General features: G+C 56.7%; 1 protein-coding gene across 1 annotated transcript; it reads left to right on the forward strand.

Annotated features, from left to right (window-relative positions):
* Positions 1-400: 400 nt before the first annotated feature.
* On the forward strand, positions 401-13,631 carry PSMD13 (proteasome 26S subunit, non-ATPase 13). The gene is made up of 13 exons (XM_062195573.1): positions 401-592; positions 2,349-2,427; positions 6,957-6,991; positions 7,073-7,128; positions 7,313-7,356; positions 7,537-7,623; positions 9,509-9,680; positions 10,335-10,414; positions 10,487-10,612; positions 11,736-11,798; positions 12,316-12,396; positions 12,610-12,726; positions 13,205-13,631. The coding sequence occupies exons 1-13, from the start codon at positions 498-500 to the stop codon at positions 13,298-13,300; spliced, it is 1,131 nt and encodes a 376-aa protein (XP_062051557.1). The 5' UTR covers positions 401-497; the 3' UTR covers positions 13,301-13,631.
* The last annotated feature ends 9,719 nt before the right edge of the window (positions 13,632-23,350 follow it).

A 23,350-nucleotide genomic window follows, 5' to 3' on the forward strand; every position in this document is an offset into this window, starting at 1 on the left:
AGTCGGCGGGGCTGCCATAGTCCCAGCGGGAAATACTCTGAGCGCCTCCTGTGGTCATGCATTTCATTTACCCCGGGGAGTCGCCAGACACCCCTGGGAAAGTACTGTCCCCATCCTCGCTTGACGGGGGAAACCGGATCCCAGAGCTGAGGCCGCACGGCCAGGCCGACCCTCGGCGCCGGTCCTCGCCGACGCCTCAACGGCATGGCCCAAGTGCGGGAGGGGTTCCGCTCCGAGGCGAGGCGACGCGCGGTTGCCGCGGCAACAGCGGCCCTCGGGGAGCCTGGGGCGCTCCCGGCATGCCCCGCGCTGCGCAACGCCGGAAGTGAACGAGCATTTCTGGCCGCCATCTCCGCTGCCCTCGGGGAGCCTGGGCGCTCCCGGCATGCCCCGCGCTGCGCAACGCCGGAAGTGAGCGAGCATTTCCGGTCGGCATCCCTCGGCCCCGGCTGTCGGTTGTAATTCGGTGCTGGGCTCCCGTGCGTGTTCTCGTCGTCATGAAGGACGTGCCGGGCTTCCTGCAGCAGAGCCAGAGCTCCGGGCCCGGGCAGGCCGCCGTGTGGCACCGTCTGGAGGAGCTGTACACGAAGAAGTGAGTGGGGGCGCTGGGCGAGAAAGCGGGGTACTGTGTGGGGTCCGCGGAGGCGGCGGCGGCGGCGGCGCCGTGCGGGGAGCGGACACCGCCAGGCCGGGCAGGACCCCAGGAGGCGGCGCCGTGCGGGGAGCGGACACCGCCAGGCCGGGCAGGACCCCAGGAGGCGGCGCCGTGCGGGGAGCGGACGCCCGCCAGGCCGGGCAGGACCCGAGGAGGCGGCGCCGTGCGGGGAGCGGACACCGCCAGGCCGGGCAGGACCCCAGGAGGCGGCGCCGTGCGGGGAGCGGACACCGCCAGGCCGGGCAGGACCCGAGGAGGCGGCGGCGCCGTGCGGGGAGCGGACACCGCCAGGCCGGGCAGGACCCCAGGAGGCGGCGCCGTGCGGGGAGCGGACACCGCCAGGCCGGGCAGGACCCGAGGAGGCGGCGGCGCCGTGCGGGGAGCGGACGCCCGCCAGGCCGGGCAGGACCCCAGGAGGCGGCGCCGTGCGGGGAGCGGACACCGCCAGGCCGGGCAGGACCCCAGGAGGCGGCGCCGTGCGGGGAGCGGACGCCCGCCAGGCCGGGCAGGACCCCAGGAGGCGGCGCCGTGCGGGGAGCGGACACCGCCAGGCCGGGCAGGACCCCAGGAGGCGGCGCCGTGCGGCCGCAGGGGTCCAGCACTCTGCCTGGCGGGGCGAGAGGCCACCCCTCTTCCTCCTAGCCTCGCTGAGGGGCCCGGGGCTGGCTGTGCGCTTCGCTCCAGGCCGCCGGCCGGTCTGACTGCGCCCCGCTCTCGGCGGTGGCGGTGCTGCGGCCGCTGCCCCTCCGTTCTGTCCCAGCTGGAGCTTTGAGCCTCCGGGAAGTTGAGCGGTGTGCTGGGCCCGCCGGCTCTAAGAGGCGGGAGACCACTGCCCGCGTGCGCTCCGCTCTTCCACGGGACGATGCACTTGCAGCTTTCGTGGACAAACGCGGAGCTTATTTTCATGATGTTCACAGCCTTCTGCGAGCAGCGATTTTTGGGAGAAAATGGTTGTGTTTGGCAAATAATCGCGCGTGTTGGTGAGCACTTTGCACTCTTCGAGCCATCTTATTTTCTGCGGTATAGGGTGCTGGACTTTGGGATGCGGTGTGGCACTGCGCTTGGAGTTCTGTTAGCGCAGACCCTTCCCGGTCACAGACGAGAAAAGCAGCTCGGCTTCCCCGAGGTGCTCAGCCAGGATCGCAGCCTGGACCTGTGTGATTCCCAAGTTCTTTTTTTAAGATTTATTTATTTATTTGAAAGGCTGAGTTACAGAGAGGCAGAGAGAGAGGGGTCCTCCATCCGCTGGTTCACTCCCCAAATAGCTGGGCCGATCCGAAGCCAGGAGCTTCCTCAGGTCTCCCACGCAGGTGCAGGGGCCCAAGCACTTGTCCCATCCTCCACTGCTTTCCCAGGCCACAGCAGGGAGCTGGATGGGAAGTGGAGCAGCCAGGTCTCCAGCCATCGCCCGCCGGCACTGCAGGTGGCAACTTTACTGCTACGCCACAGCGCCGGCCGCGATTCCCAAGTTCTGTTTCCAATCAAACCTCAGAATAAACCTTTGGGGCTACTCTGGAAAGATGCTCTCCGGCTCGTGCTGGGAAAACCTGGGTCTGAGAGAAGTTAGGGCTGCCCGCGTGCCCCAACCATCGGGTAGCAGAGCCAGGAGAACTGGGGTTCATTGCTTTGGCGTCGCGTTTCCTCTGCTGTGAAGCTGTCTGGCTGCTGACACGTGAGGACTTGTGTTTTTCAGGTTGTGGCATCAGCTGACACTGCAGGTGCTGGATTTTGTGCAGGACCCGTGCTTTGCCCAAGGAGATGGTCTCATTAAGGTAAATACCGGATGAGGTCAGGCGGTGTGAGTACTCAGGGGCTCCGTGATGACGATGGTGATGGCAGCGACACCTGCTGACTGGTCACCTTGTCAGGTCGACGCACTGTCTTTTGTTCCTCACAACACGGGCAGGTGAGCAGTATGACTTCTGTCTCCTTCCTGTGTTTTCTTTCATTTAGTTGTAGACGCACACAGAAGTATCCATAGTTAGCAGATTCAGAGACATTCTGGCTAAAATTCTGATCTGAAGTGCTGTCTCGGAGCATGCCCAAGCATCCTGGTGTTCACAGAATCTGTTTCTGAATACTCCACTCTGGAAAACCTAGAAGTAGAGGCTCACAGCAGCTTGCACGTAGGTCTCCTCTAACCCTACTTGGCTGTGCTCGCTTCGGCAGCACATATACTAAACCCTACTTGGTTACACAGTAATCTTCTAGTGATGGGCCTCACTCTCCTCCCTCAGCCACAGGGACTCCATAGTTTCACAGGCCGGGCACCTTTGCCACTAAAGCTGGGGGTGGGGGGATTAGGAGGGTGGCCTGTGCAGTGTCCTGCTGTCTCTGTGGTAGACTCTGTCAGAGTTTTGTCAGCTCTTCGCCAACATCCCCAAATCGCCAGAAGTCCTCATGGGGTGGCTCCACTTCGAAGTCTTTGCAGACACCTTACTCCTAGACACCTGTCTTTGACTTGAATCAGTGACTTTCGCCAGCATTGTAACTGATACACCCTTGTGTTACAGCTTGAGCGTCTCTGTTTTTTTTTTTTTTTTTTTTTTTTGGGCAGGCAGAGTGGCCAGTGAGAGAGAGAGACAGAGAGAAGGGTCTTCCTTTGCCGTTGGTTCACCCTACAATGGCCACCGCAGCCAGTGCGCCGTGGCCGACGCACCGCGCTGTTCCGATGGCAGGAGCCAGGTGCTTCTCCTGGTCTCCCATGGGGTGCAGGGCCCAAGCACTTGGGCCATCCTCCACTGCACTCCCTGGCCACAGCAGAGAGCTGGCCTGGAAGAGGGGCAGCCGGGACAGAACCAGCGCCCCGACCGGGACTAGAACCCGGTGTGCCGGCAAGGCGGAGGATTAGCCTAGTGAGCTGCAGCACCGGCCCGAGCGTCTCTTTTTTTAAAGATCTATTTGTTTTATTTGAAAGGCAGAGTTACAGAGACACAGACAGAGGTCTTCTATCCGCTGGTTCACTCCATAAATGGCTGCAATGGCCGGAGCTGCGCCAATCTGGAGCCAGGAGCTTCTTCCAGGTCTCCCACACAGGTGCAGGGAACCAGGGACTTGGGCCATCTTCTACTGCTTTCCCAGGCCATAGCAGAGAGCTGGATGGGAAGAGGAGCAGCCGGGACTCAAACTGGCACCCATATGGGGTGCTGGCACTGCAGGTGATGGCTTTACCCTCTACGCCGCAGTGCCAGTCCCTGAGGTTCTCTTGACTTCAGTACTTCAGCATGGTCACAGGGAAGCCTGCCCCCCTTCCTGGACGTGTGAGGCTTTCTATGGTTTCCTGCTTGTCAGATCTACATGCTGCTACCCAAAGGAGCTCGTCTGTGAAATTGCAGATTTTCAGGGGCATTCTGTCTTCCAGATTATGTGGGAAAATGACAAGCCAGATCTGTCTTGGTCCTTGTTCCTTAAGGTTCTGTATCGTAGTGATGAATAATTCATTATTGTTTATCGTTTGCTTTCTTTCTTTTTTTTTTTTTTTTTTAAGATTTTTATTTATTTGACAGGTAGAGTTACAGACAGTGAGAGAGAGAGAGAGACAGAAAAATCTTCCTTCTGTTGGTTTACACCCCAAATGGCCACTGCAGCCGGCGCTGTGCCGAACCAAAGCCAGGAACCAGGTGCTTCCTCCTGGTCTCCCATGGAGGTGCAGGGGCCCAAGCACTTGGGCCATCCTCCACTGCCCCCCCGGGCCACAGCAGAGAGCTGGATTGGAAGAGGAGCAACCGGGACTAGAACCCGGCGCCCATATGGGATGCCAGTACCACAGCTCCGGCCCCGTTTGCTTTCTTCTCCTAAAATCACTTTTCCACACATGCAGAATAGTTCCACAGCCTCATATGACACTTAGCACATCTGACCAAAATGAACCTTTAAAGCTTGTTGGGACCCAGCCCACTCTAGTGTAAGACAGGTAATGTCTGTTAATTTTTTTTTTTTTTTTTAATTTTTTTGACAGGCAGAGTGGACAGTGAGAGAGAGACAGAGAGGAAGGTCTTCCTTTTTCCTTTGGTTCACCCCCCAATGGCTGCTGCAGCTGGCGCGCTGCGGCCAGTGCACCATGCTGATCCAAAGCCAGGAGCCAGGTGCTTCTCCTGGTCTCCCATGCAGGTGCAGGGCCCAAGCACTTGGGCCATCCTCCACTGCACTCCTGGGCCACAGCAGAGAGCTGGCCTGGAAGAGGGGCGACCGGGACAGAATCCGACGACCTGACTGGAACTAGAACCCAGTGTGCTGGCGCTGCAGGCAGAGGATTAGCCTATTGAGCCGCGGCGCCGGCCATGTCTCTTAATTTGTAGTCCGCAGAGTAATTTTAAGTTTCTGGGCTTAGAGGCCTTTTTTCCTTTAAGTAATCCTATAAATTTAATAAACATCAGAAAGATTAAGAGATTCCATCTTAGTGAGGAAGGTGCCTTTGCTGGCTGTTTGCTGTGTGGCAGGTTTAAATATCTTCACTGCCACAGCAACTTTTCCATCTGTCCATCTTCCTGTCCCAGAAGAACTTCAGGCTTCATCCAAAGTTGGGGTCCTATGTGGACCACTGTGGGCACTGCTTTTCACAGGTTCCTTGCTGTGAGCTCGGAGGTCACTGTTAGCGCCCCTTCTCTGTGACCAACCCACACCTGGTCAAGCCTCGTTCAGCTTCTGGCAGAGCCCTCTGGTCTGTCTAGTCTTTCCCTGGCTGTCCGCTGGCTGCCAGGCGTGTTTCTAAAATAGGTGTGTGGTCATGTGTCCCATTGGTTAAGCCTTGCCTGTGGGGCCCAGGCCAATCCTCATACCTCCACTCTGTGTCCTTTAGAAGTGTTCCTGAAGCAATGTGGTCTTTTCTTAGTGCTTTTTTTTTTTTTTAAGGATTTATTTGTTTAAAGGGGGGAGAGAGGGAGATTCTGCTCCATCTGTCTTCTCTCCAGTTCAGTCCCCAAATGGCTGTAATGGCCAGAGCTGGGCCAGGCAAACCAGGAGCCTGGAACTCCATCTAGGTCTCCCAGGTGGGTGCAGGGACCTGAGCACTTAGGCCATCATCGTCTGCTTTCCCAGGCACATTGGCAGGGAGCAGGATCAGGAGTGGAGCAGCCAGGACTGGAAGCGCTGCTCTGGTGTGGGGTATCACCCGACACCTGCCCCTTCAGTGCTTTTGCGAGTGCTTGTTCTGGACTACTCTTCTCTCAACTGTCTCCTCTCTTTCTTTCTTTTTTATTTTAAAGATTTATTTCTTTGAAAGGCAGAGTGACAGAGAGCTAGAGAGGTATCCTCTATCCACTAGTTATGCCTAAATGGCTGTAACGGCTAGGGCTGGGCCAAGCTGATGCTAAGAGTCCAGAACTCCATCGGGCTCTTTAACGTGGGTGGCAAGGACCCAAGCGCTTGAGCCATTATCAGCTCTTTGCCCAGGCAGGGAGCTGGACTGGAAGCAGAGCAGTGGGGACCTGAGCCAGCACTGTGAAATGGGAGGCCTGCGCCAACTCTGGCTCCAGTTGCCTGCTCTGCCACACCACGCACGCACCCCTCTAACTGCTGTTGGTTCCTGGCAGCTCTTCCTTTGATCCACCTGTGTGCTTTTTTCCTTGCGCTTAGTTCGCAGTGTTAGCATTTGTTTGCTGACTGTCTTCTCCGCTAGCCCAGGAAGCCCCTGAAGGCACAGCGTTTCTTTTACACACTCTGTCTACAGCACCTCGTGCAGCATCCAAGGAAATGCTCAGGTGTGTGCTGACTGCCTAAGAAATTTAGTGACGAGGCGTGGTGAGTCCATAAGCTCGTGTATCTGAAGGAATGACCTCCTCCTGGTAGCCATGCCAAGCCCACGGTCTGCTCTGTTAGAGTGCTAGAGTGCCTTGGCGGAATCTCCGAGTGCAGGAGACCCTGACTGCAGTGTGGCAGTTCTCAGAGCTGGAAAGAAACTCGGTTGTTTTTAGTCCGTGGGTGTTCATGTATGTGAACCTGAATCTCCCTCCGTGACTCTCCTGTCATGCAGTGCTCGGTGCGTGTGGGGCCCGGCAGTTTGCAAACTCGCTTCTCTGGCTCCTGACTCCAGCTTCTTGCCAGTGCAGACCCTGGGGGGCGGTGGTAATGGCTCAGGGTACTCGGTTCTTGCCACTCACGTGGATTCAGTTCCTGGTTCCAAGCTTTGGTCTTAGCTGAACCCCAGCCATCACAGGGCATTTGGAGTGAACTAGAGACTGGGGGCTCTTTCTGTCTCTCTGCCTCTCAAACAAAACGTAAATAAATAAAAATAGTGTTTGCAGCCTTGATGTTGCAGAATGAAAGCTGTGCTGTAATTATTCTCCATGTTTTGGTTCCACAGCTTTATGAAAATTTCATCAGTGAATTTGAACACAGGTAAAACCTTTTGTTTATTTCCAGCTTTGAGGTGAGTCTGTTGGTCTCCATTGACACTCAGACCAGTGGTTTCTGTTTCAGGGTGAACCCTTTGTCCCTGGTGGAAATCATTCTTCATGTAGTTAGGCAGATGACCGGTGAGTCTCACTTTGTCCACAAAGTACTTAGAATGATCTAGAAACATAAGTTACTTGAACTTTGGCTTGTGATAGAAAATACCAGATTCTAGGTGAGGCTTCTGTTCTAACCCCAGCGGGTCCTGGTGGGTGGACGCCAGCTGTGGGGACTCTGGTTTCTCAAACTGTGTCCTTTCTTTTCCAGACCCTAATGTGGCTCTTACCTTCCTGGAGAAGACGCGTGAGAAGGTAGATGTGGAGTTGCACCTTCCGGCTCAGAATATGTGGGACGTGGGTGTAGCGTGTGTCCCTGCTGCCCGTCCACACCTTTAGGGACTCTTGAGAGTTAAGTTTGTGTGTAGGGAGCTGGCTTCTTTGGCTGGTCAGTTGCCCACACTTCTGAATTCCCTTGGTTTTTGATGTTTTCAGGTAAAAAGTAGCGATGAGGCCGTGATCCTGTGTAAAACAGCAATTGGAGCTCTAAAATTAAACATCGGGGACCTGCAGGTTACCAAGGTGAGGTCACCGTAATTCAGCTTTGTTTATCTTTGGTTTAAAAAGTTGTTTAACACTGTAGAGAGAATAACCTGTTTGCCCCTTTTAACTTTATTTTAAAAATGTCTTTTTTTTCCTTTAAGCTTTATTTATTTATTTATTTGAAAGGCAGAGTTACAGAGAAAGAGAGAGGGAAAGGACTTCCATCCGCTGGTTCACTTCCCAAATGGCTGCAGTGGCCAGAACTGGGCCGATCCAAAGCCAGGAGCTTCTTCTGAGTCTCCCATGTGGGTGCAGGGGCCCAAGGACTTGGGCCATCTTCTGCTGCCTTCCCAGGCCATAGCAGAGAGCTGGATCGAAGTGGAGCAGCTGGGACCCTAACAGGCACCCATACGGGATGTCAGCATTGCAGGCGGCTGCTTTACCCACTACACCACGGTGCTGGCCCCAGTATGAAGCATCTTTAAATTCCAGAAGACAATGATACAAAAAACTCTGATTGCACAGATCCCCTTTGCCAGCATTTCACACTTTGACCCGCTGTGCTTGTGTGTATAATTGTTTTAAAGAGCACTGAAGGCTAGGTTGCCGATACAATGGCTGCTACCCTTACCCAAGAGAGCACCCTCGTGGTGACCACAGCTGCTCCAGCTGGCCGGGATCGGCCTCCTCACCACTGGCAGGTTGTGTGCCGCCCCTCCATCTCCTCTGCCTGCCGAACTGCGTTGCAGTTTCCTGTCTGTCCTGCTTTTGTTTCAGTGCAGTCTGGGGACGGCTGAGGCTGTGGGTGTGGCTGAGGCTGTGGGTGTGGCTGCGGCTGTGGGTGTGGCTGAGGCTGTGGGTGGCTGTGGGTGTGGCTGAGGCTGTGGCTGTGAGTGTGGGTGTGGTGTAGGTGAGGCTGTGGCTTGGCTATCGCTGAGGCTCACAGACCAATACAAACTTTCTGTCTACACTGCTTAACGAACGCCAAAGACTGTGTATTTGTTTTGGTAACCATCTGATTTGTGAGTTTTTTTGTATTTTCTTGGTCATAATCCCTTCACTTTACTGGTACTATACATGTCTTCCCAGCCTGTGGCTTCTTTATGCTTTTTCTATGTTTTGGATGGGCTGACATTTGACGTCGTAACATCGCTCTTTTGCTTTTGTGGCTTGTGCATTTCAACCCTTTTTGCATTACTTTAAAAATCTTTTTGACTTTAAATTTTTTTTTTTTTTAATTTTTGTAAGATTTTTTTTTTTCCTTTTTGACAGGCAGAGTGGATAGTGAGAGAGAGACAGAGAGAAAGGTCCTCCCTTTTGCCGTTTGTTCACCCTCCAATGGCCGCTGCGGCCGGCACATCTCGCTGATCCGAAGCCAGGAGCCAGGTGCTTCTCCTGGTCTCCCATGCGGGTGCAGGGCCCAAGGACTTGGGCCATCCTCCACTGCCTTCCCGGGCCATAGCAGAGAGCTGGCCTGGAAGAGGGGCAACCGGGATAGACTCCAGCGCCCCAACCGGGACTAGAACCCAGTGTGCCGGCGCCGCAAGGTGGAGGATTAGCCTGTTAAGCCACGGCGCCGGCCGACTTTTAAAATATTTTTTAAAAAATATAGTAAGATTTACAAAATGCTAGTATTGTGGTGTAGCAGATAAAACTGCCGTCTGCAGCACCAGTTCAAGTCCTGGCTGCACAACCTCTGAGCCAGCTCCCTGGTAGTGGCCCAAGTCCCTGGGCCCCTGCACACACATGGGAGACCCGGAAGAAGCTCCTGGCTCCAGGCTTCAGTCTGGCCATTGCAGCCGTCTGGGAGGTGAACCAGTGGGTGGAAGATCTCTGTCTCCCTGTCTGTCCCTCTCAGTGTAACTGACTTTCAAGTACATAAATCTTTAAAAATAAAAATTATGATTCTGCTCCCCGTGTCTAGGAAACAATTGAAGAAGTTGAAGAAATGCTCAACAATCTCCCGGGCGTGACGTCCGTTCACAGTCGTTTCTACGATCTGTCCAGTAAATACTATCAGACAACCGGGAACCACGCGTCCTACTACAAAGACGCTCTGCGCTTTCTGGGCTGTGTCGACATCAAGGATCTCCCAGGTGACAGTGGTGTTAGGGCCCGTGCGCCCAGGAGCGTGTTCCGCAGACAGCAGATTGAGTGGCTGAGGTTGTGGGTCTCAGAAATTACTCAGAGGGACTCATCCCTTGTTGAGGAAAAGGTGGGGGCATGTGTTGGAGCTGTAGTTGCTGCATTGTGTTTGTCTAGCATTTAATTAACCAATGGTTTGGAGGAAAGGGCACACACTGTGTGTTCAGAAAAGGAATTCTCAGCATAGTTTAGATGTTCCTCATAGTATAATGTTGATGCTGAGGGTACCCCCAGTGCTTAAAACTGCCAGCGCTGTTTCAATTGTTGTGTCTCGAGAAAAGTGGAGGAGCAGCAAATGTGGTTAAAGAATATGGGGAGGGGCTTGCTGTCTGGGAGCAGAGAGTGGGTTAGTTCCAGCTTTAAAGCAGTGGGAAGGGACTAAGTGGAGGAACAGATCAGCGGAGTGACCCCCAAGCAGGGACTCAGTACTCCAGGGAGTGGTCCAGGCTGAAATGACAAACAGACTTGTGTCTGAGTTCTCATTCTGCAAAACTCATGTGTTTGTGGCTTCGGGTGCCGCCAGGGCCCTGGCTGTGTGGGAGAGGCTGGGTCAGCAGCGGCTTCTGTGTTGCTGCTGGGGTGTGACCAGTGTGTCGTTGCCGCAGTGTCTGAGCAGCAGGAGAGAGCCTTCACGCTGGGACTGGCAGGACTTCTCGGCGAGGGAGTTTTTAACTTTGGAGAACTTGTAAGTTGCCCCAGGCTCAGACCCTTCCCTGGGGAGACTGGCTCCAGCCACTGAGTGTCTGTGCCCTCGCAGCTCATGCACCCCGTGCTGGAGTCACTGAGGAACACCGACCGGCAGTGGCTGATCGACACCCTGTACGCCTTCAACAGCGGCAACGTGGAAAGGTTCCAGACGCTGAAGGCTGCCTGGGGCCAGCAGGTGAGTCTCCTGCGGATCTGGGGACGGAACCTTCTCTCTTCTACGCCACAGAGCAGAGACTGCGGCCGGCCAGGCCTTGCTCTGTGCTAGAGGAGGAGGAATATGGACCCTGGTGTCCCAGGAGAAACACTGTTGCTCTGTGGGGCCTCAGGGCTGAGTGAACAGAACCAAAGGGCAGGCTTGGTGGAGGAGCAGGAAGCCTTCAGCACGTTTGTCAAACTGGAGGAGTGCCGGCAGCCTGCGTGTGCAGGAACGGGACGGGGTGGGGTGGGGTGGGCGTGGTTCGCAGGACAGAGGACCTGCTCTGAAGGGGACCTGAGTCTTAACCGTGAGTTTATTCTGAATGAAGTGAAGAGAAACAGATACCACCAAAACACTACTGGCGTAAGAATTCCAGTTGCTTTGCTGAAACTTCCAGCCTTCCCAAGGCTATAAAATTCGTACCTAGCAGAGCAGAGGAGCTACACATGAAGGCCCGTGCTGAGACAGAAGACGCCAGATGCTCACCACCACCCGCTTTGTGTCACCGTCTCAGATAATGTGCCTCTCAGAAGGAAAGCTCTCTAGGCTCCGAGCAGGTGTAGCAGTGTCTGTCCAAGCACCGGAAGCCCGTGGGGGTGTTGGGGGGTGAGGGAGCCCCTCCTGAGCAGCCGGGCCTGTCTGGTACTTGTGGTAGGAATATTCCCCTCAGTGTGAGGGACCAGATTTCTCTGATCTGGTCACCAGAGAGCCTCTGAGCCACCTGCAGAGAGGTTGTGCAGGTCTCACAGAAGGGTGGTGACCACGACATCTTCACTCCACAGTGACGCCTTGCTGTCCTGATTCAGAGCAGGGACGGGACTCGGGGGTGTGTCCTTGGTGGGGCTGTGCTGACGGGGGAGCCTCCCAGGCACTGGGTCCTCATGAACCCTGCCTCGTGCCTCAGTAGAGTCCTCGTCCCAGAACCTCCCGGCTCTCAAGATCCCTGCGGATCACCTGGAGCTGTGGGTGGGCTCCAGCGGCCCGCAGTGTGAAATGTTTAGATTCGCCTGGTTTTTTGTTGGATCTGCTCTTGTAGAAGGGGCTTCCAGGCCCAGGTTGGTAACTGACCAGTAGACACCGTCCATCTTTCCACACTTTGCAGCCTGACTTGGCAGCCAACGAGGCCCAGCTTCTCAGGAAGATTCAGCTGCTGTGCCTCATGGAGGTGGGTGGGGGTCCCCTGAGTGGGCTGGAGGTGGGTGGGGGGTCTCCTCCCCCCTGCTCCAGTTCCCACCCCTTCCCTTTTCTCTGCCACCACTTGCTTTTCTACGTTTGTGCTGGGGTCTTGGCTCAGATGACCCCTCCAGCAGGTCCTCTGTGACATCTGAGCTAAAGGAACTGTCCCTGCCTGCCCCTGACAGCTGCCTCCTCATGGCACTTCGCTCTTGTCCACCCCACCAGGATGTCTGCAGGAAATGGCCTGTGTTTCTGGTTCACCACAGTGTCCTCTGGCACGTGGAGGCCTTAACCGACCCAGCTCTTGTTGGAGCTCCTAGGACGCCTGTCTCTGCCCTCAGCCACTTTATCTAAGCCTTGAACGTTTGTTAAACGTAAAATTGTACTTTGTGGGCTACTAGCAAGACATTGATACTCAGCAAATATCGACAGAGATATCCTTACCACTCAGTTTTCTGAAAATGTTTACCAAGAATAGTTCCAACTAGCTAACACATTTTTTTCAGATGACTTTCACACGACCTGCCAATCACAGACAACTCACTTTTGAAGAAATTGCCCAAAGTGCTAAAATCACAGTGAACGAGGTAGGGTTGTTGGACTCGGGGTGTTAGCAGCAGAACTGCGGGGACAGTGGGCCCCCGGCTCAGCCAGAAGCGACGGAAACCCACTGGGCTGGGACATTGGCAGCAGAGCTGCAGGGACAGTGGGTGCCCGGGGGAGGGGATCTCAGAAATGACGGACACCTGCTGGCCCAAGGGGGCTTGTGTCAGGGTCTTAGGCAGACCCCTCTCTGCTAGGTGGAGTTGCTGGTGATGAAGGCGCTCTCCGTTGGGCTGGTCAAGGGCAGTATAGACGAGGTGGATAAGCGAGTTCACATGACCTGGGTGCAGCCCCGCGTGCTGGACTTGCAGCAGGTGAAGGGTCTGGGCCCCATGGTTCACCTCTGGGTTTGGGGTTGTGTCTGTGCTGTGTTGGTTTCATTTGGACAGAGGCCACTTGGGAAGAAAGCACTGTTAGACAAAGGGTTTGGAGAATGAATTACTGCCGTGGGGACCAAGGGTTTTTATAAGAACCTAATTCAATGCAAGCCCGGGATTTGAGCCCTGCACTTAAAAGCTTATTATGATAATGGTGCTGGTTGGGCGGATGGTATCAGCCTTGTAATCCTGAAGTGGGTGCGTCTGACTCACACTGGGTAGAAACTTAATCCTGTGGATTTCCTCTATTCTTGCCTCTTTTCTTTCATGCAAGTTTTTAAAATGTCCTTGTGATAAGAGTTGTCCACAGTAAGCCTGTTGCACACCCTCACTCCCAGCTCTGATGTCTTAATGCTGCCCATCGGGGCCGTGGCTTGGGTGCCCTAAGGCCCGTGTGGTCCTGGTTTGTACCTAGATCAAGGGCATGAAGGACCGCCTGGAGTTCTGGTGCACCGACGTGAAGAGCATGGAGATGCTGGTGGAGCGCCAGGCCCACGACATCCTCACCTAGTGCCCTCGTGTCCCTGTGGCCAGTGAGACTGGCAGCTCAGAGGATGTGCATTGAATGGGGCAGGGGGTGGGATCCTGTTCTTGCTATAAAAACAGGATTGTCGACGGTGGGCCTTGGCCACAGAGAGAAGCCCCCTTGGGGGTCTCCTGGTCTTGGGACACAGGAGGGCAAGAGTGAATGCACAGCAGTGGCCCTCAAGCCGAGGACACTAGCCCCCATGGTGGGTCTCCACTGCGTCCCCCAGTGTGCGTGTCTTTCCCAGTGTCCTCTGGGAGTGTTCCCACAATAAACGCCTTTGCCGTGTCCTTCGTGGCTGTTTCCTGAGCTTGTCTGGGAGGTCCAGCTGCACCTGAGGAGATCAGAACCTGGAGAGTTGACCTCAGCCCTTCCTCTCCCTGCACCTGCCAGGGTTGGGGCAGAGCACGGCACTGAGGGCACAAGGCCATCTGAACCCTGCTCCAGCCCTTGGGTGCCTGCTCTGATGCCCCCTCACATCACTCCAGGCACTGGCAGCTTCAGTGGCCAGTGCCCCACGGCCAACAGGAGCCAGCCCAGGACAGCCTGGTCTGGTGTCTAAAGGAAACCAGTGCGAGGTACCCAGACCGCAAGTGGGGCGAATGGGGTACACAGCAAAGAGCTCAGACAAGTGTGAGGTGCAGAGAGGTTTAATAGGGGCCCCGCGTCCTGTGGGCGGGGTGCCGTAGGGCTGTCATGCCCCAGAACCCTTCTTGTAGTGATCCAGGTGGTGCAGGATCCAGCCTGCAGGAACCAGGAAGCTGGTGAACAGCACCGAGATGCCCACGGCCTGCTCCTGGGGGAGAGAAGCACACATGAGTCCCCTGGGCTGGTATCAGGCCTCACCCTGCCTACTCCCTGTCCCTGGGGTCCTGCGTGGGAGAACTCAGCCCTCTGGGGCCGGATGGCCCCGGCCCCTCCCCATGCACTGGGACCACGCCTGCTGTGTGCCATGTGTGGGAAGTAGGAAGCCGGCCTGGTTGCCTGAGGGTGCTTTGAGCAGTTGGCCCCGCGTGTGGTGGGCACCCAGTCCCCTGGTAACCTGCGCAAGAACAGCAAAGGTTTTAAGTTGCTTCCAAGCAGGGCCAGGCCCTTGTACCCAGCTGTGCTGTTGGCAGCCTCGGCGCTTGCCTGAGCTGCACATGCATCAGGCGTCTGCCTGCAGCCCTGTGTCTTGGTGGCTGAACTCGGGGAGCCAGGATGTGAGGCAAGACGCACATTTCACCCTCGGGCCCGGGTCCAGCCCTTCCCTCTGACTCCTAAATCCGGATCAGATGCTGAGGTGGAAGCCAGTCTTTTCTCTTGACCTTAGCCCCGGAAGTTTAAGAGCAAATTTGGCCAAGTCGGGCCGTTTGTCCTAGTGCACGACCTTGAACACGACCAGGCCTTTGTACTTGTAACAGAAGAGCATGCTCCTGGAATTCCCTGGATCAACGCAGGGGCTCTCATCTGACCCTCACACAAGCACACTCACCAGGTAGAGTCCTGAGCACCGGGAGCCCCCACCCCGCCCTCTGGCCTGCAAGTGTTGCCTACCCCTGTGCTGGCGTTTGGGCAGGGTCACAGCCACGGCACTGAGGCCTTCCCCTTTCCTCAGCGCGTCTGCCTGGAACTGGGAAATGGAGTAACTGCCCTTGGCCGCCTCAGAGGTCACTTACCGCAGGAGAGGTGGGCGTCTTGGCCGGCTTGCCAGAGACGTACGCCTTGGGAAGCACCCGGCACCCCAGCGGGGCTTGGAGCAGTCGGAGGGCAGGGGACAGCCCTGGCATGGCTCTGGGCTTGGGCTCCTCCCTGGGTTCCAGCTGGGTGCCCCTGAGTGTCCTCTGCTCACTTGGCCACTGGGCTTTTTATAACGTGGTGGGGGAGGGAGCTGCAGCTGCCCCGTCCAGTCCCAGGGCCTGGCAGGAGGCACGCCTGCTGCAACGTCAGCCTGCTGTGACCTCCAGAAGTTCCGTGTGGGCCTCTCCAACCTCAGAGGAGCAGAGCAGGGGCTTGGTACCACCACAGAAGACGGAACATACCCACGTCTGCCTAGTGGAAGTTCTCTGAAGACACCTGGAGCAGCCCTGAGTTCCAGGAGTCAGCTGTGGCCTGCACAGCACGTGGAGCCTGAACAGGCAGCACCTTCCTCTGACCGGTGGGCAGCCTCGCCGTTGCACCGGGGAGGAAGTAAGGTGGAAAGAAGCTCAGCATGTGCTGAGTGCTGGCTGTATGTGTGCGTGTGTGCGCTCTGGGCACCCAGGGCCCTCCTGGCTCTCGCTGAGTGCTGGCTCTGTGTGTGTGTGTGTGTGCGTGTGTCCATATGTCCCCAGGGGCCCACATCTGGCTCTGGCTCTCACTGAGTGCTGGCTATGGGCTGGTGTGTGTATGTGTGTGTGTCGGCTCCCCAGGGGCCCTCGTCTCCCTGCCAGCACCCAGGCCCCCCTCCCTTCCACTTGTCAGAGAATGAGTTGCTCATTCCTTCCCACAGCATGTGTGCATTAATCTGTTTTCCTGCTCTCTGGGAGACTGTCTCACATCCCCTCTAGATGCAAGCCCCACCTCCACCCTGCTCTCCCCTGGAGAGCAAGGGGCTGCCCCAGGTGCCCCTGCTCCCGAGACCTCCCACCAAATGCAGGGATCCACCTCTGCTTTTTCTAGCCTTTCTCTCTTCAGCTGCTGGCCAGAAGCTCCTGGGTTCCCTCCCACCTCACCCAGACCCTGCCTGGCCTGTGACGGCCCCAGCCCCTTCCACCTGTTAGCTGTCCTCTCCAGACCTCACCTGGCCCCAGTCTGGAAGCCACTAAGCTCTGTCCCCACCCGAGGCCTGACCCTTGCCCCACCCCCTTAGCTGCTCAGGCTGAATGCCCGGTGGCAGCCTCCACTCCTCCACGTGCAGTCTGCTGACAGCTCCACACCCCTCTGTGCCGACTCGGCACCCTTTCTAAGTCCACCTCATACGTGTCTTCCACACGGTGGCCAAGGCAACCCTGGAGCAACCAGCTCCCTCCAACAGGCTCTGCTCGCCTCCTGCCCACAGCCCCCAGGCCTGGGTGATCCGACCCCGGGCTGCCTTGCTGGGGCCTGGCCTTGCCCCCGTTCCCTCCTCCCAGCACCAGCCTGGGCCTTGCCCTGGACACAGGCCAGTGTCACTGAGGCTTTGCTCAGCTGGGGCCTGGTTGTTGCCCGGACATTGCTGTTCCTGGAGCAGTATCTGGCTCAGCAGGGTTCTCAGTGCTGGGTGGGCAGATGGGTGGAAGACGGGAGTTTCTTCTAGGAAGTTGGAAATTCGCCTGTGTGAGAAGGGCCTAAGGAAACTGACAGCTACAGCATCTGCATCCAGTGTCTGCATTTCGAAGTCCTGCTGGACCCTGATGACCTCTGGGGGTCCCGCCCCTTCTGATAAACATCTTTCCTCTAAGGCGGGCACCCCAGAGAGAAGCCCTGGCTGACACCAGCAAGGCTCCCCCCGTCTGACAACCTCAGTAGTAAACTTGGAAAGGAAGTTTTTGTATTTTCACCCAACAAACCCTTCCACCAGGGCTCCCCATCCTTGTCCTGGGGGAGGCAGGGGAGGTGGTAAAGAGACTCCCTTAAAAACCGGAAGTCTAAACAGACTGCACGCTCAGCCCTCTGCCTCTGCTGAGCCGCCCGCCTGGCCTGCCCAGGAGTGTTCTCTCCATTCAACCGTGTAACCCCACTCTCCCTGAGTCTGAGTGTGTGGTGGAATGAGGTGAAAAGGTCATGCCAAGATGGCCGCTGACAACAGAAACTGCCTGGCAACAGGCCACGATTGGATGGCTTCAGAAACCACATGACAACAGAGCCTGACTGATGGCAGGCCATGATTGGATGGTTTCAGAAACTGCCTGGCAACAAGAGCCTGACTGGCAACAGGCTGTGATTGGATGGCTTTGGAAACTGCCTGGCAACAGGCTGTGATTGGTTGGGACATAGACCGCCCCTTGACCAATTGGCTGCCTTGGCTATATAAGCTGCTGTACCAACTGAAATAAATGAGTCTGCCGGCTGCTCACCTCTGGCCTGCTTTCACCCGACACCCGGGGTCTGTGTGGTGACTCCGCGCCTCTTGCCCCCACGACACTCATTGTTGAGAAATCACCCGCAACATGAGTGGGCACTCAAATTCTGTCCCATCCATTCTGACAGATGCCCTATCCCCAATAAACCTTGCTGCTTTGTTCTGTCTATGCCTGAATGTTTCCTTGTGCAAAGACAAGAACCCCACTGCGATCTCTGATAACAGTTCAAGTACTTCCTTAGGTCCCTGTCCCCCATGTTGGAGGCCAGGATAGGGCTCCTGGCTTCTGCTTTCCCAGCCCTGGCTATTCCAGGCATTTGGGGAGTGAACCAGTGGATGGATAGTCTCTGCCATTCAAATAAAAACAAAAATAAATTTACAAAGAAGTTGTCTTAAGTCTGAGGAAAGCAAGCACATTTCAGTAGGAACCCATTTCTGCTTCTGTCCTTGGAGACAGGAGCCCCTCCTCGTCCACCCCACTTCCCAGGCCCCAGGCCAGTCCTGAGTCTTAATCCCTTCCACCTGAACCTTTAATTACAGCTTCGGGGTCCAGCTGAGGATCAGGCTGTGGCTGTGATCACAGCAGCGCGGTGTTTCCTGCACAGATAAGGACCGGCTGCCCGGCCTGCCTCTGAGGGGAGCTGCATCTCTGCCCTCCTGGCTCCGACGAGGTTCCTGGAGTCCCTGGCCAGCCCTGCCTGGGGGCTGTGGGGGTTGGGGTGGGTGTGATGTGAGGCCTCCAGGGGGGCCAAGACAGGGAGCTGCATCTCTGCGCTCCTGGCTCGGAGGAGGTTCCTGGAGTCCCTGGCCAGCCCTGCTGGGCGGTGGGGGGGGGGGGGGAGGCCCCCATGGGGACCAAGATGGGGTGGGATCTGGGGATCCCCCTCCAGGAGGGAGACTGCAGGTCCCCTCATGTCCAGGAGGCTACACCACCCACTGTGCCTTAAGCTCCCCCTCACCTGGTGATGTTCCTGAGCTCTCAGCCCAGCCCTCCTCATCCCAGCCCCTCCCTCCTGCAGACCCGAGCTCCAGGCCTCACCCAGCCTAGGTGCAGTCCCCAGTTTTAACTGCTGCAAACCAAACCCTCCACAGGCCCCTGCTGTGCCCACCCGCCCTGAAGCTGCTTGAGGTGGGGGCGTGGCTCAGCTGCTCCCTTCCTCCCCTGGGTCTGCCCCTTACTAGAAGGAGGATGGTGGGCCCAGGGAGAGAGAGAAGGCGGCCACAGCGGGTGCGGGGGGGCGGGGGGGTGGGGGAACAAAGGTCCCAGGTAGTGGCCAGGAAACCGAGTTTGGGAAAAGGCTTGGGGCCTCTTGTCCTGCACGGCTGCTCTCAAGGTCTCTGGTGGGCACAAGTGGCCCTGGTGCCCAGGTCCTCACCCTCACTCCAGTCAAGCTCTCAGCACCCGTGGAGTCTTCCCAAGACATACTCCTCATGCCCCTGAGAGCCCTGGGCACAGGCGGCCATGCACACCCCACCTGCAGGCAGATGGCGCCACCTGGTGTCCAGATTTGGGACTGCAGAGGTTGCAGGAGAGCCTCGGCATGGCCCACAGAGGCGCTGAGCACAGGAAATCTGTTTTCACCATGGTGGAGGGGCTCAAGTGTGGGCCCTGCACGGTCAGCAGCAGGACCCCATGGGTGCCAGAGACGCAGGCCTGGGAATCTGAGAGCCCCTTCCGCCTGATTCCACCCAGCACCAATGGCCGCTTCCAGAACCCAAGTCTCCTAGGGAACAGGGCTTCCCTCCACCCACAAGGACTCCCAGTAAATGTTTTCTACACGGAGTGGGATGCCCTGGAACTCTGGGCTTCGTGAGTGGAGGGTGAGGGAGGTGTGGCTTGCAAACCCCTCTGCCCTGCTGGGCCTGGACCAAGACCTCAGCTCGTCCTTGGGCCTCCCATGTGAGCCAGCTCTGTAAAATTCTCTCTCTACACACACACACACACAGAGCCAAAAGAGAGACAGTAAGAGATCTTCCATCTGCTGCTTCACCCCCTGAATGGTTACAGCAGTGAAGCCAGAGGTCAAGAACTCCTCCTGGGCCTCCCTTGTGGGCAGCAGGCACTCAGGCATTTGGGCCATCACCTGCTGCCTCCCAGGGGCGTTAGCAGGACCTGGAGCTGAAGTAGAGTGTGATGCAGGCCTGCGCTGACCCCCGTGGAGCAAGCATTCCATAGGGCCCCCAGGTTTCAGGCACTGGGCCACTGTCCCATGTAGACGGTAAGTCATTCTGCTGGACCCAGAACGTGTGGTCACTGCACCTGCCCCAAAGGAGGGGACATTGCCTGTGTGGCCAGTCAACAAGTTTGCAGTGTGCACACTGCCACCCTCTTTTGCCATGGCCCAAGCCCCAGCGACTTACCACTACAGCTGCAGAGTCCAGGACCCAGGACCACGGAGCACGCTTGCTCCACAGGCGGGCAGTTCAGGCCACTCCGCTCCAGACGGCTATAGTGTCCAGGACCATGGAGGCAACCTAGAAGCATCTGGCCCCTGGTGCTGGCTTGAGTCAGGCTGCTACTGGCCAGCTGGGCTTGGGAGCTCTCATGACCAAATTCTCCACCCCCACCATTGCAGGGTCAGCTTCGAGGTTCACCTCACATGTGGACATGAGCTCCAGCACCTATGGACACTTGGACATCGATTACGGGGTCAGTCTGGACTACAGATGTGGCAAAACTCCAGGGTTTAAGGATGCCTGGATGTAGTCGAGTGCCCCTTCTGGCTCAAGTCAAGCTGCAGGCACAACAGTGCCCACCTAGAGCCCAGGAGCCCTAGGTGCAATGCCAAAACAAGTTTCCAACTTCTAGGGGGTAGGCAGTTGCATCTGAGATCTGGGAGGAGGCCCCAGGTCTGGATCAACCTGTAGAAGTCCTGGAAAGAGCTGGGATGCAGGTTAAGGGGAGACCCAGCTTGGTTGTCAGAATGAGGTCCTGGGCTGCCAGACCGCGAACGCTCGAGCAACACCAGGCGCAGAGAGCCGCGGCCTCCTCTTCTCTTCCCGGGTCACAAAGAGGCTTTCGGCGAGGGTAACTCTGCACCCATTCCCGTGGATGCACATAAAATAGCCAAGAACTCACCATCCTTTGCAGCACTGTCCGGTCAAAACCCAGACTAGAAAAGTAAATCTGGGGGCTGGTGCTGCACATCCCGTATAGGCTCTGGTTTGAGTCCCGGCTGCTCCACTTCCAATCCAGCTCTCTGCTATGGCCTGGGAAAGCAGTGGAAGATGGCCCAAGTGCTTGGGCCCCTGCACCCCCATGGGAGATCGGGATGGAGCTCCTGACTCCTGGCTTTAGCCTTGGCAGCCCTAGCTGTTGCAGCCATTTGGGGCATGAACCAGTGTGTTAAATACCTCCCTCTGTGTGTGTGTGTGTTCTTTCCTGCTCTCAGTATAACTCCACCTTTCAAATAAATAAAATAAATCTTAAAAAAGAGAAGTGAGCCCAGCCCCTAAAGGGCTCTTGGCTGCACACAATTCACCTGTCCTGGCAGAGGCAGCAGGCACGGCCAGGCATTCTCTCATGCAGCCTCCGTGGTGCCCGACTGAAGCCCCCCACTCAGGAGCCGTGGGCTCTGTTCAACCCCTGCTGTCTTAGAGACAAGGGACACGAGGGGGCAAGCACAGACATGTGGGTGACCCACCACCGGAGGGGTCCTCCACCGCCCAGCACTGGGACCAGCCCCTGGGGGTGCTGGGTCCTCCGCAGCTCGGAACCTCCTGCTAGCCCAAGGCCTCCCCTCCACCAGGGGGCAGCCCTGCCAGGGTCACTCACAGTGGACAGTGAGGCCCCTGCAGGCTGAGGCCAGTCAGCTCTGTCCCTGAGAGAGGTGGCAGTGGAGCTGCTGTGACACTGAGTGAGAGCGCTTCCTCCAGGAAGAAGGTAGTAGGACATGGGAGCCCACCAAGTTCCCCGAGAAGCTCAGGCCCGAATTCTGGCCCTGGGCTTGACCGGGGCTGCCCCACACCTGTCTCACCCACTTGTTGCACGCCGAGGAGGAGCGGCGTCTGGGTGGAAGCTCAAGCCCATGCTGCTTCTCCAGTGGCTCCCTCCAGAGAAGCCCACCAGCCCTCAGTGTAAAAGCGCCATTGGGAACAGGATCGCCGCAGCTCCAAGGGGAGGGCCGGTGTCCGAATCCTTCATGGTCTTCTCCGACAACCAAAGGCCTGGGAACTCCAGGGCCTCCCTCAGCCCAGAGAAACACCTCATGCCTGGAGCCCTGGTGACTTTCTTTTTAAAAGATTTTTTATGTATTTATTTGAAAGTCAGAAATACAGAGAGAGAGAGAGAGAAGGAGAGAGAGAGAGAGAGAGATAAAGTCTTCCATCTGCTGCTTCACTTCCCAAATGGCCACAACAGCCAGAGCTGGGCCTGTCTGAAGCCAAGAGCTGGAAGCTTCTTCCAGGTCTCCCACGTGGGTGCAGGGGCCCAAGCACCTGGCCCATCTTCCACTGCTTCCCAGGCCATAGCAGGGAGCTGGATCGGAAGTGGAGCATCCAAGACTCAAACCGGCGCCCATGTGGGATGCCGGCACTGTAGGAAGCGACTTAACCTACTGTGGCAAGACTCCAGCCCTTAGCTACTGCACTTTGTAGTGAATGTTTTACCTACCTCTTCTGATTGCCTCAGGAAACTGCTATTGGCAGGAAAATTTTCTCGTGAGTTCTTCCACCGGAATAGCAGAAAATCCTGCTGCATCATGAGGTTGAGTTCAGGAATCTCTTAGTTGCCTTGGGCAGCTCAGTTCCAACTACTGGCCAGATCCTAACAGCTACCAGGTCTATGGTCTTTGTATTTAAGACACACTGCTGGTTTACTGGTAGTTTTTGTTTTTGGTTGTTGTTGTTTTTTAAGAGAGAGAATCTTCCATTCACTGGTCTACTCCCCAAATGGCCACAACAGCCAGGAAGCCAACAGCCTGGAACTCCATCCAGGTCTCCCACCTGGACGGCAGGGACCCAGGCACTTGGGCCATCTTCCACCCCCTCTCCGAGTGCATTAGCAGGAACTGGATTGGAAGTGGAGCAGCTGGGACACGCCAGCCCATCTGTGGACACTGTATCTGAAATGCTCCTAGAACATCTAGCAAGTGGACCAGGCGCAGGGACTAAGGAATTCGTTACATCTGCTTGGGACCAGCGCTCACAGAAGATACCACAAAGATTCCTACTCAAGCTAAAAGACTGTACAGTGCTGGCAAGAAAACCAGCAGCTCCCACCACGCGTGAAGCAGCATGAGATGCGTTCCCCGTGTCAGGGGTTCTCGTCCTTGATCTGTCTCCAGTTACATCCATCTTCACTGTCAACTTTGTCTCAGAATCCGGCAGCTTCTCACAGAGATGATGGTCGCCGAGGGGGGTGATGACCCTGCAGCCCTTGAGAAGGACCCCCTGCACCAGCAAGCAGGGGGCAGCGCCCTGACTCAGCAGAAAGCAGGCCTTCCTCCCCCCGCCGCCCACGCAGAGTAAAACACAAAGGGGGGGGACTCAGGCTGGGGGCCGGGTGGGGAGGGGTGGGGGTGCAGTGTTGTGGCGTAGCAGGTAGAGCTGATGCCAGCAATGCCGGCACCCCGTCTGGGCACCGGTTCCTGTCCCGGCTGCTCTCCCTGGTACCTACTTAGCCACGCTATCGTGTACCTGTCTCTATCCTCTCTCAGCCCCACCACCCCTTGGTTCCCCTTCTCTGCAGAGCTCTGTCGGGCACTGCGTGAGTGCTGCAGGACGGCCTCTCCTATGGCCACTCTGTAAAGGGCAGCTGTGAAATGACGGGGGTCGCGACAGGCAGCCCTGGCATTTTATCCAGGATGTTGTGCACGCCCTGGTAGAAGTCTCAGCCCTCGATCCCCTCACTGTCACAGCTGTAGCCTAAATCCTGTGAACGCCAAGATGAGGCTCGGTGGAACACGTGGTTTGCCTTTGGCGTCTCACACTCGGCATCGACTATGTCTGGCCCTCTTTTTCCTTCTTCCTTCCTTTCCTTCTTAAAGGATTTATTTATTGGGGCTGGTGCTGTG

This window comes from Lepus europaeus, chromosome 7, assembly GCF_033115175.1.
Source record: "Lepus europaeus isolate LE1 chromosome 7, mLepTim1.pri, whole genome shotgun sequence".
NCBI lineage: Eukaryota > Metazoa > Chordata > Mammalia > Lagomorpha > Leporidae > Lepus > Lepus europaeus.

Excerpts from the sequence above, each read along its gene's own strand:
- PSMD13 (XM_062195573.1), top strand. The coding sequence starts at position 498 with ATGAAGGACGTGCCGGGCTTCCTGCAGCAGAGCCAGAGCTCCGGGCCC. Across the intron at positions 7,129-7,312 it reads TGTAGTTAGGCAGATGACCG|ACCCTAATGTGGCTCTTACC; the intron begins GTGAGTCTCACT and ends TTTCTTTTCCAG. Across the intron at positions 7,624-9,508 it reads GGGACCTGCAGGTTACCAAG|GAAACAATTGAAGAAGTTGA; the intron begins GTGAGGTCACCG and ends CCCCGTGTCTAG.